Below are 17291 nucleotides of genomic sequence, written 5' to 3'. Positions count from 1 at the left end.
AGTTGTTCCTTGCTGGGCTGCTCTCAATGTTCTGATGCACTAAGCCCTGCTAACCTCATTTTCTCCTTCCTGCTTTAGACTCCTGTTCCCTTCATGATGCTTTCATTTACATTTCATTTAAATTTGACTCCAAAAATAATTTTTCTATTTATTAGTACCTCAACTTGATGAAAATCAGAGTACTCCATCAAACTAGTTTGGTTACCACAATCCCTACATATATATTTTTTTTTCATCTTTCTGTACTCTCTGGTTATCTACTCTCTTGTGAATATCTAAAATCTCATCAAACTGCAGGGCACAATCATTCAGAAAGTGAGTTGTGTGAGAACAATATCACTTACAGAATTCTGACATTAGGTCAACATGGAATGCAAGGAATTCATTTATCTGGGCTTCTAATTATAAGTGGAAGATGGTCTCTTAAGAGTATATTCCTTCCAAAGTGAACAGGCAATTTTTATAACAGCATCATTCAAAATTATAAATACAGATGTGAGGGATAGCAAAAGAAAAGGACAGCAGCAAATGATAATTTGAAACCAAACCTCTTCCATGTTCAAATTTTTACCCTTAATCCCAGTTCTCCTTTGAAAAGCCCATGGGAGAAAATGAAAGTTGGTGATGCTGCAACCAGGACGTTTGCACAGTGCTTTAAGAGGTGCAATACATCTTCAACGCACCCCCTTATTAATGCCCAGGTGATGAGTGAAGAATCAGTGGCTCAGAGGGCTCCAGAGCTTGCCCAAGGTTGTAGGGCCAAAAAAAGAGTCTGTGACTCTAAATCCTATATTCTTTTCACTATGTCACATGTGGAACTACATATGCTCTTACCAAAATATCTTCAGAATCATGACCATCACTGACTGACAGTCCATTTAACTGTTGTTGCAACTGTCCCACGGCCTGAGGCAGGTCTCGCGATGGAATAAACCAGTCCTGGTCTTCCTCATCCAGCATCTCCTGGAAGCAGCGGTCCAAGAATTCTTGCTCCTGCAGCTCCTCTTCCACCTAGCAAGCAAAGGGGAAGAGCTCAGACGTACTGCCCCAGTGGGACTCACACCTTCCGGTTTTTTCTCCACCTCTTTCTTTCAGAGGTTGTTACTCTGCAGTTAAGAATGATCTTGTGGACTTCCCTGGTGGCGCAGTGGTTAAGAATCCACCTGCCAATTCAGGGGTCACGGGTTCGAGTCCTGGTCCGGGAAGATCCCACATGCCACGGAGCAACTAAGCCCGCGCGCCACAACTACTAAGCCTGTGGGCCACCATTACTGAAGCCCGCGCGCCTAGAGCCTGTGCTCCGCAACAAGAGAAGCCACCACAGTGAGAAGCCCGCACACCGCAACGAAGAGTAGCCCCCACTCGCCACAACTAGAGATAGCGCACACACAGCAACGAAGACCCAACGCAGCCAAAAATAAATATTAATTAATTAATTAATTAAAAGAAAAAGAATGATCTTGTATGAGATCTACTAAGAATTATGATGCTTCTAATGACAGGCTAGAGAAAATATAATTGTTAATTTTTCAACCAAATTCCATCAAAAATAAGGCTGAGGAAATAGTCAAAATAGCAGAAATTCCAGGTATTCACAGATCTTCTAATATGTGATACAGATATTTTCCACTCATATGGCACTTACAGAAAATCATTTTAAAGCTTGAAATTCTTTTCTCAATCTTGTTGAGAAGCGATTCTTCCTAAATTTCCCATCTTTCAGCTATGAAAAGGGTACAGGAACTATGTAACTAGACCACTACCTGGATAGTGGAGATTAAATCAAAACCAACTCCCAGCTTCTGGCCCACTTTTCTGGTAATGAGGCCCCTACATGACTTTCACAAACTTAGAAAGATATAAAGAACACTTTTTTGCATACCAATAGAAAATGATGTCATTAATGCAGTATTCTTTCAAAACAAGAAGAAATAATATGAGTATTTACACAACTGCATATTTCTTTTTTTTAATTAATTAATTAATTTATATATATATTTTTATTTTTGGCTGCGTTGGGTCTTCGTTGCTGCACGCGGGCATTCTCTAGTTGAGGTGAGCGGGGCTACTCTTCATTGTGAAGTGCGGGCTTCTCATTGCAGTGGCTCTTGTTGCGGAGCATGGACTCTAGGTACGTGGGCTTCAGTAGTTGTGGCATGCGGGCTCAGTAGTTGTGGCTCACGGGCTCTAGAGTGCAGGTTCAGTAGTTGTAGCGCACGGGCTTAGTTGCTCTGCAGCATGAGGGATCTTCCCAGACCGGGGCTCAAACCTGTGTCCCCTGCACTGGAAGGTGGATTAGTAACCACTGCGCCACCAGGGAAGTCCCCAACTGCATGTTTCTTAAAGACTGTCTTAATCTAAAGCAATATATAGCTAGGATATTTTACACTTTTTTGCAGACACTGTTAACTCTTAAGAAAGAGTATGTTTCACTCTGGAGATTAAGTGTGATTTTAACAGGCTTCCCGCTTCTTGTTTGGCCATCACTTTCCTGCAGGAAGCCTGGTGACAGATTCACAGTTCACTTGAGCCACCACCAGAGGGCTGGTCAAGCAAAAATAATCACCCAAGCCAGCCAATATAGTTAACCTCATGAATTCAAAGGAAAAGTCACTGGTAGCAAGACTTAAACATACTATTTCAACATTACAATTAGCCACACTTTTCTTTTTTTTAATATCAAGTACTTAAAATAACAAGTAGAAAATATTTCCAAGCTACAAGATTTAACCTGACTGCTCAAGATGTGCCCTTCCTCTCCCCAAGAGTGTAACAACATGCTCCCTGGTATTAAATCTACCCTTATTCACAGGCACAACCCACGAAAATGGCTATGTACTATTCACACAGATCATACCACAATGGGCCACATGGGATGGTAACTCCTGGCTGCCCCCCTAAACTTGTTTCCTTCTCCCCAAAGCACCAGGCTGTTCAGTTAAAATCACATTTCCTGTCTCTCATGCTGGATATGGCCATGTAACTATTAATCATGTAATGTCCCCAGAAGTGATGTGAGCATTTTGGCATCACTTGGTTAAAAAGAGATCTTTGCCTTGACATTTGACTCTCTGCCTTTCCTTGTGGCTTGACTTCCAGCTATCCTGCATCTGATAAAATGCCCTGGGCGCGGCAGAGCAACATCATGGAGGGCACCGTGTAGTTGCAGAGTCACCTGTCTACCTGGAATGCTTACCTTGGGCTGTTAATGCCACAGACATATAAGACAATGAATTATTGCTGGATCTTTGTGGAAGCAGTCTAGCCTTCCCCACCTAATACACTCTCTATCTCAGACTTGCATTCTGCCAGTCTCTGAGTTCCTATGTGGGGCATGCCAAGCTGGCCTGTCTGCACACAGCTGCTGTTTCCCAGAAGTCTACACCAAAACACCATGGTATTCGATCCTCTTTTAATTAGCATGGAAGAAATATTTCAATATCGTCCTCCAAGGTATCTTCAATCTGGTCTCAGCAGCTGAAGTTGCTTCTTGGTCAGCCCAGACCAGGCTTCTACATATTTTCAAGTTGTTCTAAAGCCAATGAACCCATTTCTCTTGTAACAGACTGACGGTAAAATACTATAGCTGTTGAATTACACATCTCATTAGCCTTTCACTTCTTTACCTGTCTGTTGAAATCCTCTTCATTCTCCATCCACATGTACTCTGCAAATGGGTTTTCCTTCTCATCATGCCCATTTAACCCCTGGTCCTCTTTGGATTTTATATTGGGTGATGTATTCGCCACACTGGATCCATTCATTATGATAGAACCTAAACAGGAGCAAAAGAAAGGATAAAATGATACAAGGATCAAGGAAATGAAAAGATTCTTCCAGATGCTTTTGAAGTTCTAAATCAAAGTTATTAACTATAGATGAATAGAAACTGCTAGTCTATAACTGTTACAAAACGAGCCATATCCTCTTACCAACTATACAGATGTACGGTGCTTTAAGAGTTAAAAGAAAAAAACATCTAGGCTCAGTTAGCCTTTCTAAGCAAGTGGGTTGGGGGCCGGGGGTGGGGGGTATTTTTTCAAGCCAAATTTCTGTAGGTTCTAGAACGTAACCAAGATCACACAGCTTCCTTATTAACATTTAACTAGGTAGAGAAAATGCATTCTTAATAAACACTGTAAACAATTGCCCCTTATTCTGATTCTTAAGCTGTGTTTTTCTTTAAAACATATTTCAAAAATAATACATGTTAATTGTATTGAAAAGCGAAAAGGAGAAAAGTTAAGGTCACCAGTTGTCTAACCATCTAGAGTTAGAAATGATTAACAATGTGGTGGATATAAGCTTCCTGACTTCCCCTACGTGTGTACATATACACACACCCATTCTCCAAGGATCCATTCGTACAGTAACAGCATGATGCGCCATCATCTGCTTTTTCTCATTTCTATGTTAATACAGCCACACTGTCATTTGGTGTATTTCCTGTATTTCTGTATTATAAAGGTTGGATGAACTTCTGGTGTTCATTTTTTCTAATGATTTCCTTAGGATAACTCCTAGAAATAGAACTGCTGTATAGGAAAGAACGTTGTTTTTTTTTTAAGGTTCTTGATCTATTGCCATGCCGCCATAAGAATTTAAATTCCCACTGGTATTATGTAAATGCCTTCTCTGCACTCATGAGTATTATTATTTTTTAAACCATTGCCAATTTCATATAAGAAAACTTGCAAGTTATTGTTTACATTTACATTTCTTTGATTTTTACTGAGGCTAAGTATTTTGAGATAAGCTTACTAGGCATTTATATTTCTTATATTGTAATTTTTCTGCTAAAGTACTTCACCCATTTTTCTCTCAGGGTATATATATCATTTCCTTACCTTTTGTAAGAATTTTTATTACATTTGTCATCATTTTTATTTTTCATAAACTAATTTATAAATAAAAATTATTTTTCGCTTAATTTTTTGGTGGCAGTTTTTACTGGCTTTAATTTTTGTCTGCAGTTTGTGTGAGTGTCTGTCTATGGCTTTTCAAATACGTACGTATTTTTAAAAATTGTTTACTTTGGTTTCCAAATCCATTTTGATGTGTTCGCTATCATCTGAAATATGTCTTTTTTCTGTACTTTATTTAAATCTTAACGATTCTTTAAAAACCACTGCAAGTCTTTACTCACTCTATACCACCTCCCCTAGGCTCTTGTATGTAATGAGCATGGTGTTAATACTACTTAATTGTTCTGTTTCATATGTTTAATTTTTCTCTTTCCAATTATAAACTCCTGAAACACAAGATGTAGGTTTCTATATTTTGTAACCTACCTCAGTATTAGGAACTCCATATCTACTGTGGTTCATCGTGTTTAGGCGGATCATCGTGTTTAGGCAACCTTCTCTTTCTAGCCTGTCTCCTTCCAGTCTCAACTCAATCCCCTCCCAACCATCCCTGGGGCATTTTTAAGTTTTAACAAATTATTTCCTCACTCATTTCTATCTTGGCAACACTCATGAAAAAGACCTTCTCTGCTTCTGGGTACACTAAAAAAATTATTGCTTACTCCCCTTTAAAATTTTTGCAATTTTCTAACCTGTTATGAACATTAGAAAATCTCATCTTCTTAAAAGACAAAGTAGAATTGTGAAGAGTAATAAGAATAGATGGAAAAACAGCTCAGTGATAGCTCAAAAAGAATTTAAGACAGAACCCATTTAATTCACTGTTGGTTTAAATAGGGCACCTAGTATGAAATATATCAGTTTAACATATTTCAGATAGAGACAAAAGAAATAAATGATTATTCCAAATATTGCTCCAGAATAATAATTCCATAAGGCTATAAAAGGGAGGAAACCAGCTCTTGACTTTCACCACTTCCGTTTGCAGCATAACAATGATAGAATCAAGTCTGCTCTAAATGCCAGGGCAACTGCATAAGTAGGTATTCCTAGTCAGAGACCTTTTTTTTTTTTTTGGCTGCATTGGGTCTTCGTTGCCGTGCATGGGCTTTCTCTAGTTGCCGCAGGGGGGGTTACTCTTCTTTGCGGTGCGTGGGCTTCTCATTGCGGTGGCTTCTCCTGTTGCAGAACACGGGCTCTAGGCGCACCAGCTTCAGTAGTTGCAGCATGCAGGCTCAGTAGTTGCGGCACGCGGGCCCTAGAGAGCATGGGCTTCAGTAGTGGTGGCGCGTGGGCTCAGTAGTTACAGCGTGTGGGCTCTAGGGCACGTGGGCTTCAGTAGTTGTGGCGCGCGGGCTCAGCAGTTGTGGCGCACGGGCTTAGTTGCTCTGCAGCATGTGGGATCTTCCCAGACCAGGGATCAAACCTGTGTACCCTGCATTGGCAGGTGGATTCTTAACCACTGCGCCACCAGGGAAGTCCCAAATCAGAGACTCTTAAAGGTCTTGAACCTTGCTGGGTAGCAGATTATATTCAGTATATAGTATTTCCAAAGATTCATTTGGCAGTTGTTTACCACCAACACTGATTTCTCCCCACATTATGGAAATCACCCACAGAGAATCAGAGTTCAGTTTTCTGAAACATCTGCCTTTGCCCAAAAAATAAATCCTGAGTGCACATGACCATAAGGAAAAAGGGAAGACAGAGGAAGAAAGAACAGAATAACCCTGCTAATTCAAGACCAAGGCAGGGCACAGAGAACAAACTGCAGGATACACCTTCATGAGAAAGGGAATGGAAAATTACCACAAACGCAACATGGGGATTATCCAATTTAACACAAACACTTTAGAGAAGTTGAAAACACTGAGATATGAGACTGTCAATACTAGTAAAGTGGTTCTCTCCACAGTAGGTTATACAGTATTGATTCGTATTTTATACCATTCCACCTGTGTTTTCCACACAATTGGGAAGTTTGGTTTCTCTAAATAGCAGCAATCCAACAACTTAATTTGTGCAGTGTTGAACAATTTATAAAGTACTTTCATATCTATGCTGTAACTTAAGGCACATAATCTGTCCAACCTCACTTTTAAAAAACCACCCAGACAGTGCTAAAGTAAGACCAAAGAAGGTACTGGTTCAGGGGTTAAGCAAACTGGGTTGCTGGGTTAGTTCAATAACAACACTGGTTTGTGGGCCTTCTGGGTGACAGTGAATTGGTGCTTAATGTGCCCCTCGACTTTAGAAGTGGGGTGGGAATGGGGAGATTTTGCTGGAGAATGGTAACTCCTAGGTAAGACACTTGGGGAATGCCTTCCAACTTGAGGAAGACACCAGGTAAGATACCACCATTGCCTGTAACTTCCCTGACTTTCCTGCTTCCGAAGTTGCATGTTAACATTCTCTTTCTGTTTCCAGCCCCTCTCCGGCTCACCATCCATCATGCGTGCCCTCCAACAGCACAGTGTTTCTCTAATCATCTTATTTTGATTTTTTACGTTCATTATTTCACTTGATCCTCCCACACCAAGGCATATCATTGTGAAATTCTAGTGTAGTGGAGACAAAGAAAATACCCCCAAAGCTTCCAGAGATGGGGGGAAATGCTTGGTTACATAAGCAGATCACAAATCAGAATGGCTGCTACGTTGTCAGCTACACTATGGAGAGGCGCATGTGAAAAGGAATTCAATCTTATTAACAACCATGTGATTGACTTTAGAAGTTCATCTTCCCCCAGTCAAGCCCTCAGGTGAGACAGCCATTCCAGTTGACAGCCTGACTGTAACTTCATGAGAGACTCGGAGATAGAGGCACCCAGCTAGGCTGTTCCCAGATTCCTGACTCACAGGAACTGTGAGATAATAAATGTTTGTTGTTTTAACCTGCTAATCTTTGGGGTAAGTTGTTATATAATAATAAATAACTAACACAGGTATTCAGTAAACACTGACAACTATCTCTGCCACATAGACCACCAGTTGCCACATCTTTCCACTTATCTATCAAGAAGTCAAATGTGCAGTCTGAAGTAGGTCATTACTTGAGAAGTTCTTCAAGAATTAGACCTCAGCAGTACATAAAGGAGTTGGTGTCTGGTCTGTGTCTAAACTGCATTATGAAATCTAAGAACTATTTGAAACTTCTTCCCCCTCTATCTCACTTTCCCTCTTACAGACACGGCAAACATGCTGAAAATGGAAAATAACGATTGTCATTTGGCTGAAGATGGGAAAGCATGTAGTCCTGTTCATAGTCAAAACAGGAGTGCTAAGCTCCTGCCAAGCATTTGATTTAGCACTTTACCATGGTCAAGGGTTTGTGTTTAAGATATTTGGCTTGAAACAGAGGCCTTGGGTCTCAGCCACAAAGAACGTCAGGGCTTTTAATGTATCTAGGATATTTCTAGAATACATACTTCATCAGTTCAACGCTTTGAAGAACCACAACTTTCAGATACAACATGTTCACACCAAAAACTGACTATTTTTTTTAACCTAAATGAGATTTTTTCAGAAGCTATAAACCTAGATCGTGCCCAGGATAACAGTCTGACTGTCAAGAACACTTGGAACTTTTGACTCAATTACTGGGAAAAAGTCAATTGAGTAGCTGATATAAAAACTAGTCTCTACTATTCTGTTTCCTACAGTTTTGTTAACTTCATTCAGTCTGGTTAATGCTGGTTAATAAAAATTAAACATTATGGACAACAATTTTACATTTTATTTTACTTCAAACATGCTGCCACTAGATTCAGGTTTTGTCTTCTCCCAGTTACATCTTAGCAACTCAGGTAATTAGATGCACTCACTCACTAATATCTGTGTGCCTATCTACCCCGGCACTGTGCTTGACTGCTGCTTTGACAGGGTACACAGTCCTTTCCCTGGTGGTATTTACATTCTCTCAGGAGAGAGACAAGCAAATAATTAAGAATAATTACTATTAAATTAAAAGGAGAAGTAAAAGGGAGTATCAGAAGACAACAGGAAGACCCAATCTAGTCCAGGAGTGGGGGATGGTTAGGAAAGGTTTCCCTGAACAAGCAACATTTAGACTGATACCTGAAGAACTTAAGTTAGCTAGCAATAGGGAGGAGAGGGTAAAGCATGTGCAAAGACTCAGAGGCAGGAGGGAACTTTCAGGAACTACAAGAAGGTAGGTACGTATATAGTTGGAAGGTCAAAGGAGAACCAGAGGGAGAATTGCCAAGGAAGGGAAATGAGGTTGCAGAGGCAGATGGGGCCAGATCATGCAGGACATCAGAGGCCACATGAAGGATTTTAGATATCATCCTAAAATCAATGAAAGACATTAAAAAGTGTTCTCAGTAGCAGAGTGACATGACTCAATTCATATTTTGAGATCACTCAGGCTGCCACATGGAAAATGGATTGGAGAGACTGAGAGTGGATAATGGGAGACCAGTAAGGCAGCTAATGCACTAATCCAGATGAAGGAAAAAAAAAAAAAAAAGAGGTAGCTACTTGGACTAAGATTATGGCAGTAAGAAGAGAGTAGGTAGATTCCAAAACTATTTTAGGTTGTTCTGGTGAGGAACTGGATGTGGGGAGACAGGGTGAGGAAATATCAAGGATAACTTTGGCACAAGCAACTGGGTGGGTGGTAATGTTACTCACTGAGCTAAGGAACTCTGTGGGAAGGGCAAATTTTTCTTGGGTGGTGATGGGGAGTCGAGGTATAAAGGGTGATGAGTTCTATTTTGGACACATTAAATGTGTAATGCCTCTGAAACACTCAAATGGTGACATAAGTAGGTTGTTTATATGCATCAGTAGGTGAGGTATGGCTAAATATAGAAATTTGGACTAGCTGTTTATAAATGGTAACAGAAGTCATGGGACTAGAAGATATTGCCTAGAGAAAAAGGGCAAAGTGAGATGAGAAGAGGGTCCAAGACCCAGGCCTGACAAGTGTGAACATTTTAAAAAGTCAGTTATAGGAGGAGATAATATAGAAAAGGAGACAGAGAAGGAAACCAGAAGAGTGTGCCATCACAGAAATCAAGGGAGGACAGAACCCCAGTGTAGTGAGTTGAATGGTAGCTCCCAAAAAGATATGTTCAGACCCTAATCCCTAGAACCTGTGAAGGCTACATTGTTTAGAATAGGGGTCTTTGCGGATGCAACTAAATTAAGGACCTTGAGATAAGTAGATCATTCTGGACTATCCCAGTGGGCCCTAAATCCAATGATGTGTCCTTATAAGAGAAAAGCAGAGGGAGATTTGAGACAGAGAGAAGGTGGCAGTGTGACCAGGGAGGCAGAGATTGGAATGATGTGGCCACAAGCCAAGGAATGCCTATAGGCACCAGAATTTGAAGAGGCAAAGAACAGATTCTCCCCGACAGCCTCCAGAGAGAGAGTCCAGCCCTCCCAACACCTTGGTTTTTGACTTCTGGCCTCCAGAACTGCAAGAGAATAAATTTATGTTGTTTTAAGCCACCAGTTTGTGGTAATCTGTTACAGTAGATACAGGGGACTGACACACCCAGTAAGGCAAGTGTATTGAAGGCTGATGCAAGGTCAAAAGGAAGGCTGAAGAGTGTCCACAGAATTTAGGACCATGGAGGTCTCTGATGACCTTAATGAAAGCAGTATCCATAAAGAGAAATGAGGGAGAAAGTCAAGCGGATGAGGCATGAATTGCAGTGACAGGGAGTATTAGATACTCTCCCAAGGAGGCCAGCTGCCAAGGAAAGGAATAGGAATGAACAGGAACTGGAGGGGTGACAGGTCCCTGGAAACTTCAAAGACTGGACAGTCTAGAAAATGTTTAAATGTTCACAGAAAGAGTCTAGTAGAGACAGAGAGGCTACAAATAAAGGAGAAAGAAGGAATAACTGATAGTGTAGGCCATCGGAAGGTAGGAAGGGATACGTCCCTACATTATTTTATCCTTCCAAAACTCTTGAGAGGTAAATAGGCCATAGAAAAAGCACTGAGTTCACTGAAACACTTGAAGATTGAATTAACTGTGATCACACAATCAATAAATGGTGATGCAGGGAATTCAACACACACCTTCTCTGTCCTCCTTTCCTCCTTCCCTCCCTCCCACTTGCTGAATCTATTCCAGCCACATTATTTACTAACTCTTCCCTGAGGACACTGGCATCTTTCCTCTGGGCCTGGCAGAGGTTATTCCCATGGTCTGGAATGCTTTTCCCTCAGATGTCTGACTCATCTGCCTCCCTCTAGACTGTTCAAATTCCACCTTCCCAGTAAGACTTATCCTGTCTACCATTTAAGTTGAAAGCCTTGCTTCTCTCTGCCCACAATCTCAACTCACCATATACTGCTTAATCTCCATAGCATTTATTACTGGCTAACCTACCAGATAATTTACATGGGTTTCTGTTCTCCCCTCCAACTGGAAGATAGGCTGCATAGACTCAGGAATTTTGCCATTATTAAACCTAGTGGAGGCCCAGCAGAACTCTAGGGTCAGCCAGAACTGGGCACGATTGTAACTCTTGTGATTTGATATTTCAGCGGTTTAGCTCAGAGCCAAGCCAGTTATTAAAGAGGATATTTTCTGCTATTTTAAGCAGCATGGTAAATTTGAGGTAAACTTAAATTTTCAATAATTACAGAGCAGGTATGAACTCTTCCTTTGTTGCTCCAGACACATGAACATGGATGCCAAATCCATCCTCTCTGGGTGGAGTGGGAATGTATGAAGATGACTGGCCTAAGTCTCAATTGAATAAAAAGATGCCCCGAAAGACATTTAAACATTTTCAAAAACTAAAATCATAAAGTGTGGTTCCTTATCACACATCAGGGATTATCTAGCCTCCAGTGTGGTCGGAGTGGTGAGGGGACAGAGACACATATAGAGAAGCCAGGGTGAGTCACCCCATCTCTCCCTCCTCTGGACCTTAGTTCCTCCTGATTGTCACTCCTTACACTCAAAACATTTCAGGAGTCAGCACATGCAGCCATAATATGTGCCTAACTCCACATCCCAGTCACTGGGACACAAAATTTTGGTGTCTTAAGTCTTGCTCCCACATCACCACTCACATATGTCAGTTCTTCCTCTACAGCTGAGTCAGTGAGTAAAGACACATAAACAGAAGCAGATTAACACGAACAAGATTTTATTGACATATATATATGTACATAAAGCTGGGAAAGAGAAGGGCCCATTGGGGCAAATGCATAGGGGGAGAGGAAGCATCTGAAAACAGCAGTGGGCATCCTGCCAGTTCCAAGTCTAGGGAAAACTGGCCAGGAGCTTGGGTGGCCAAGTTAACAGTCAAGCCAGGGATGGCACAGGGGATGACACAGCCAGCTCTCTTCCATTCTCCTAACTGGAGCTTCTCAAGTCTGGTGTAGTTCTGAAGTGGGCTCATATGCTCCTCACCCTCCAGCACACACACACACACACACACATACACACACTCTTGCACACCCCTGAGGTGTGGTCCTCTGGCTTGCTGTAGGAAGAGAGGAGGTTAAGTTTCACTTCAAGGGGCTGAGCCGCTTTCCAGTGAGGCAAAGTCCATTCATGGTTACACACAGTCTGCAGAATAAGATCTGCTCTTCATTTGTTGAGTTTCTTCAGAGAAGAAAGGAATTCGCTGGTGGCGCCTATGAAGCCCTGGGCAGGTTATGAGGCTGCCAGACACACAGGCACAGCTGCCCTGACCAGGGGCCTGCAAACACAATGCTGGCTCGTCTAAGTCAGAGAGGTACCCTGACTTGGGGGCCCCAGTGTTCTTACTGAGAGTAGAGGTTCCTCTCTAAATATGGATGGTGTTAGCCCCCATGGCACCACCTGGGTTTTGGCTGGGGGGGCCCCAGGTGCTTTGTATGACTGTGGCACCAGAAGTGTATCCAGTCACAGCAGGTGTGGTGCTGTCCCCCATCGTCCACCCCATTCTCTGCACAGATGGGTTCCAAGTCTGATGGCAGTTATTGACACAGGGCCTCCCAGCACCTGTGAGATGTTGTTCCCTCCATCCGTACCACCTGTGTATTGGCCAGGTGGGCCCCAGCTGTAAGCGGGAATACCAGGTCCTCCAATCATGGGCATGATGTTGTTCCCTCCTATATGACCACCATCTGGATTGCGGGCAGGTGGGCCCCTTCTGTTTGGAAATAAGGTAGAACTAGAAGTGTGTTGAAACCCACGGGTGGTACCCACACTTGCAACTCCAACAGATGTGGTGTGCTCTGATGGAAGGTGGAAACTGACACGTCCCTTGACACAGATTTCTTCTCCTTGGTGATGGAGCTTTTAAATGTAGATTTTCTACATCCAGATGGGCCCTGGGTGCAGTGAAGGAAAGTGGCCTCCAGTCGTGGGGATGGTGTTATCCCCTGCCATCACCGTACCACCAGTATTCAGCCCAGGTAGGCCCCAGGTATTTGGATTTAGGTGGAATCAGGTATGCTCCCAAATGCTGGGATGGTGCCTGCCCCTCCTAGTGCAGCAGCCTTGCTGTGGTCAGGTAGATGGCAGGTTGTCTGGCCCAAAGTAGGAACAGAAGCGGTGCTGGGTGCCCCACTTAGTCCTGCCCCAAAGTTAAGTGGTCTGGATGCCTCTGAATGAGTGAGGCCTGGGGCTGACACACCGACCCCAAGGCTCCCACCGGCCGTAGGGGATGCAGGTCCCATGAACAGTAGGCCCGGCGTGGTGTCGGCAAAGAGCGAGCTACTGTCCCCAGTACTGGGCATGCTGGTGGCAACTCCAAAGCCAGTAGTAATGGATACAGCCCTGGGGAGAATGCCTGGGTTGTCGCCAAAGGCCGGCTGCGTGTTGCTGGTGGTGGCGAATAGGGAAGCTGGCAAAGCTGACTGCATGATGCTGACTCGCGGTGGCTAGGCTGCAGGAGAGGTTAGGACTTTATCTTGTGCTAGGGCTACTGGGTTTCCCAATAGAAAATAATCGTTAGGCCTCTGCCCATCGTTGGCCCCAAATGTGGCCTGAGATGGGAGACCTGGGTCCAAGAGAAGCTTGAAGTGTTGGTCTGTTGGCCGATGTTGCAGGTAAATGAGTCAAGGCATGGGCTGAGGCATTGCTACCACTGGGTGGTGTGTTCTCCGCAATAGGAACAGCCGTGTGAAATGGGTATTGGTTCTCCCTGGAGACAGGGGCAGACTGGAAAATGACAGCCTAAGAAGGAGGTGTGGTGTCCATAGCTTCGGTGTCAGAGGTGCTGCCTGCTGAAGCACTGATAACGGCCGAAGCCATAAATGGGGGGCTGGGGAAAACAGGAGCCGAAGCCGTAAACGGGGGGCTGGGGAAAACAGGAGCACCAGGGAGAGAGGCTCTCTGCTGCCCGTAAGAGGTCCCAAATATGGGCTGAGGGTTGGTTTGGGGGCCAAAGGGATGGTTAAAAATTGAGGTGGCGCAGGGAACCATCAGCACAGGTGGGGTGATGGACACTGGTACCCCTGCAGGGTGCCTCTGCTCCACCCTGAAACCTGGGGGAGACCTAAAAATGACAGCTTGGGAAGGGGCAGTAGTGTTCATGTCAGTGACATCAGGATCTACAGTAGGCTGGAAGGTCAAACTTCCAGATGCCGTGACCATGGTGGAAGGGATTGCCATAGAAGTCATGGGCTGCCCAGTTAAAACAGGGGGATTGGGCTTCCCTGGTGCCACAGTGGTTGAGAGTCTGCCTGCCAATGCAGGGGACACGGGTTCGAGCCCTGGTCTGGGAAGATCCCACATGCTGCGGAGCAACTAGGCCCGTGAGCCACAATTACTGAGCCTGCACGTCTGGAGCCTGTGCTCCGCAACAAGAGAGGCCGCGATAGTGAGAGGCCCGCACACCGCGATGAAGAGTGGCCCCCGCTTGCCGCAACTAGAGAAAGCCCTCGCACAGAAACGAAGACCCAACACAGCCAAAAATAAAAAAAAAAACAAAAAACAAAAAACCAGGGGGTTTGATGGTAGGGACTGGGAGAGGAGTAGGTAAGTAGTAAAGGAGGGGTAGAATCTACAAAAATGGGTGTTGGGGGTTCCTTTTCATGGGACGGTGGCTGGACCTTCCTTATATTATTCAGGATCTTGTTCCACTGACACTCAATGTTCTTCTCCAAGGTGCCTGGGTTTTTGGCAAGAGCTAAGCATGGAAGCTAAGGAGGAGGGGGCCACTCACCTCGATCCCTTGTCAGTGGCAGGGGCGACCTCAGACCTGGCGAGGGTGACCTCAGCCCCAGCGGCAGCAGAAAAAGCGGCAGGGGAATCTTCCGCTTGCAGGGCCTACTGCTGGTAGACACCAGAGAAGGGGACCTTCTTGATGGGATGTCTGAAGATTTTTCACGCTGCAGCTCCTTCCCAGACATCAGTGAGCCCGGTGAGTCGGGCCGGTGGTCTTCACCCAGCACTTCTTTTGTTGGCCTCTCCAGCAGCAGGGAGCAGCATGCGGTTGGGGCAGAGAACACCATGGCATGGGATTCAGGCTTCCAAGGAGGCAGGACATCTCCAGGATCTCCATCTGAGCAGACGACATGGCTTTCTGAGGAGGAGCTCACTGGAGACATCTGGGCGTTCTCACTCAAGTTGTCTTCTGGGTGCTCGGGAAGGAGGTCCAGAGGCTCAGGATCGCACTTGAGGGAAGTGAGGACTCCACTGGTCTCCTGGGGCCTAGATGTCAATGGTATATCCCCATTGCTACGGTGGCCCCTCTTCCGAGCATCCTCTCCTTCGGTCTCTGTGTGATCCTCCATCTTTGCCATGCCTCTTTGGGGCTCTTCTTGGACCTTCACCTCACTCTCCTTTGGGCAAGGAAGTGGGAGGTGACTGGATGGTACCTCACCATCTGGATGGCTTCCTAACCGTGACTACCTGCTCCGGGGGTGAAGGCAGGAGGGTAAATTTGCGCCCCAGTGGAGGAATCTTGATGGCTGAGTGGCCGAACCTGATGGAATCACAAGCAGACAGCACGGGCTTCTTGGGCGAGTCCCTCCAGTTCACCAAGGGAATCATCCCCAGATGGGAGTACCTGGCCTGCTGGATGGGATACTGCCTTTTTGGCGCGATGTAAAAGCCAGACGATAAAGGCACTCGGTCCTGGTGGGACAGCCTGCGACCAGGGCAGAAGGCAGGCGCTGGAGCAGCGGGGCGGTCCCGGTCAGATATGGCAGCCTCCTGGGAGGGCAAAACCAGCGGGTGACAGCCCACCAGGGCCCGTAGCGGGGCCAGCGGCGGTGGAGCCAGGTACGAAATTTACAAAGTAAACTGCCCATGTAGAAGCGGTTGTGCGCCAAGCAATCTGAGAATAGAGTGTGAAACTGGGAGAGCTTCTCCTTAGCTTCACCTCCTCTCAAGGTCTAGCACGCACTGGACGCTGGATGGCTCAGCCTGGCGCTTGTGGCATGTCCATTGTACCCATCACAGAGAAAGGGCGGGCGGGGCGGGGGGTGTGGTAGGGGCGCACGCAAGCCCAGCCTGTGGAGAAACCCAGCCCAAGGGCAAAGGGCAGGGCCCCAGAGCCCGACCCCTTCTGGACTTTCTAGTGGCTGGGACTTCTCGCTGTGGGTGGCAGGTGTTTGGTACCGGATGGGCCACCATGCGGAGACTGTTCAGGACTGTGGAAGCCTTCTCCTGCAGAGCTCACCCTGCCTAGGCACCGGCTCTGCAGGCCCCTCAGCGCCTGGGTATGTATCGGCCAGCCCTTCCCCCACAAGGGGCCCAGGGGCCAGAGCCTGCTCAGAGCTGAGGGCAGGAGCCGCCCAGATCTTGCCAGGGTGTGGTCCGCCTCCTCTGGGGACCCCCCCCAGCTTCGCGAGGCCTGGAGACAGGAGCGCCTTCTCCAGGGCTGCTCAGCTGCCAGCATCACCATGAGCCAGGCGGCGAAGGTTTCTGAGCAGAGGATGCAGAGCCCTGACCCGACTGGGTGCTGCACCCCACGATGTCCCTTCCTGGCAGATAGGTTCTTTCTTCACTTCTTTTTCGAAATTTGGTAAAACATTTAAACCTTTGACTGTTCTTCAGCATATACAGATGGTAGTGGCTTAGCCGGGATTTGAACCAAGCCTGTGTGACTCCAGAGCTCGTGCTCTGGACTGTGGTGCCTCCTTATCATATATGCTTCATCTGTTACTTCTTTTTTTTTTTTCTTGTAGTCCTTATGGTACTTAGCCCTAAGTGCCATACGTGTAATGAACACATACACTGCCCTGTAGGAGGTCTTCTTTTGTTCAACTCATGAATTGGTCATTCACCACACTGGGTTCTAGTCTCAGAAGATACAGGTCAGGGACCACCAGTTGTCAGCATAGCACCATCCCACCTTTTTTTTTTTTTTTTTTTGATGAAAAGAGCAATTATTTAATGCTTACATAGCAGAGATGTCTGAATGCATAACATACAGTTACCAGTAGGCAGTAACATGGAAATTACAAAAAAAATTAAAAATTAAAAAAGAAGATT

The 17291-nt window shown here is 45.2% G+C and overlaps 1 protein-coding gene across 2 annotated transcripts in view; it reads right to left on the bottom strand.

The window, feature by feature from the left end:
* Window positions 1-17291, bottom strand: part of PAIP2B (poly(A) binding protein interacting protein 2B) — a 47240-nt gene that overhangs the window by 4865 nt on the left and 25084 nt on the right. For both annotated transcript variants that reach the window (XM_036873231.1, XM_036873232.1), the window contains exons 2-3: window positions 3627-3775; window positions 835-1011 (exon numbers count right to left, since the gene is read on the bottom strand). In XM_036873231.1, coding sequence (XP_036729126.1) covers window positions 835-1011; window positions 3627-3764 — 315 coding nt within the window. In that variant the 5' untranslated portion in view covers window positions 3765-3775. The remainder of the gene's footprint in view (window positions 1-834; window positions 1012-3626; window positions 3776-17291) is intronic.

This window comes from Balaenoptera musculus, chromosome 13, assembly GCF_009873245.2.
Source record: "Balaenoptera musculus isolate JJ_BM4_2016_0621 chromosome 13, mBalMus1.pri.v3, whole genome shotgun sequence".
In the NCBI taxonomy this organism is placed as follows: Eukaryota; Metazoa; Chordata; class Mammalia; order Artiodactyla; family Balaenopteridae; genus Balaenoptera; species Balaenoptera musculus.
Note: the sequence above shows the minus strand (reverse complement) of the source record. Positions and strands in the feature narration are given on the sequence as shown.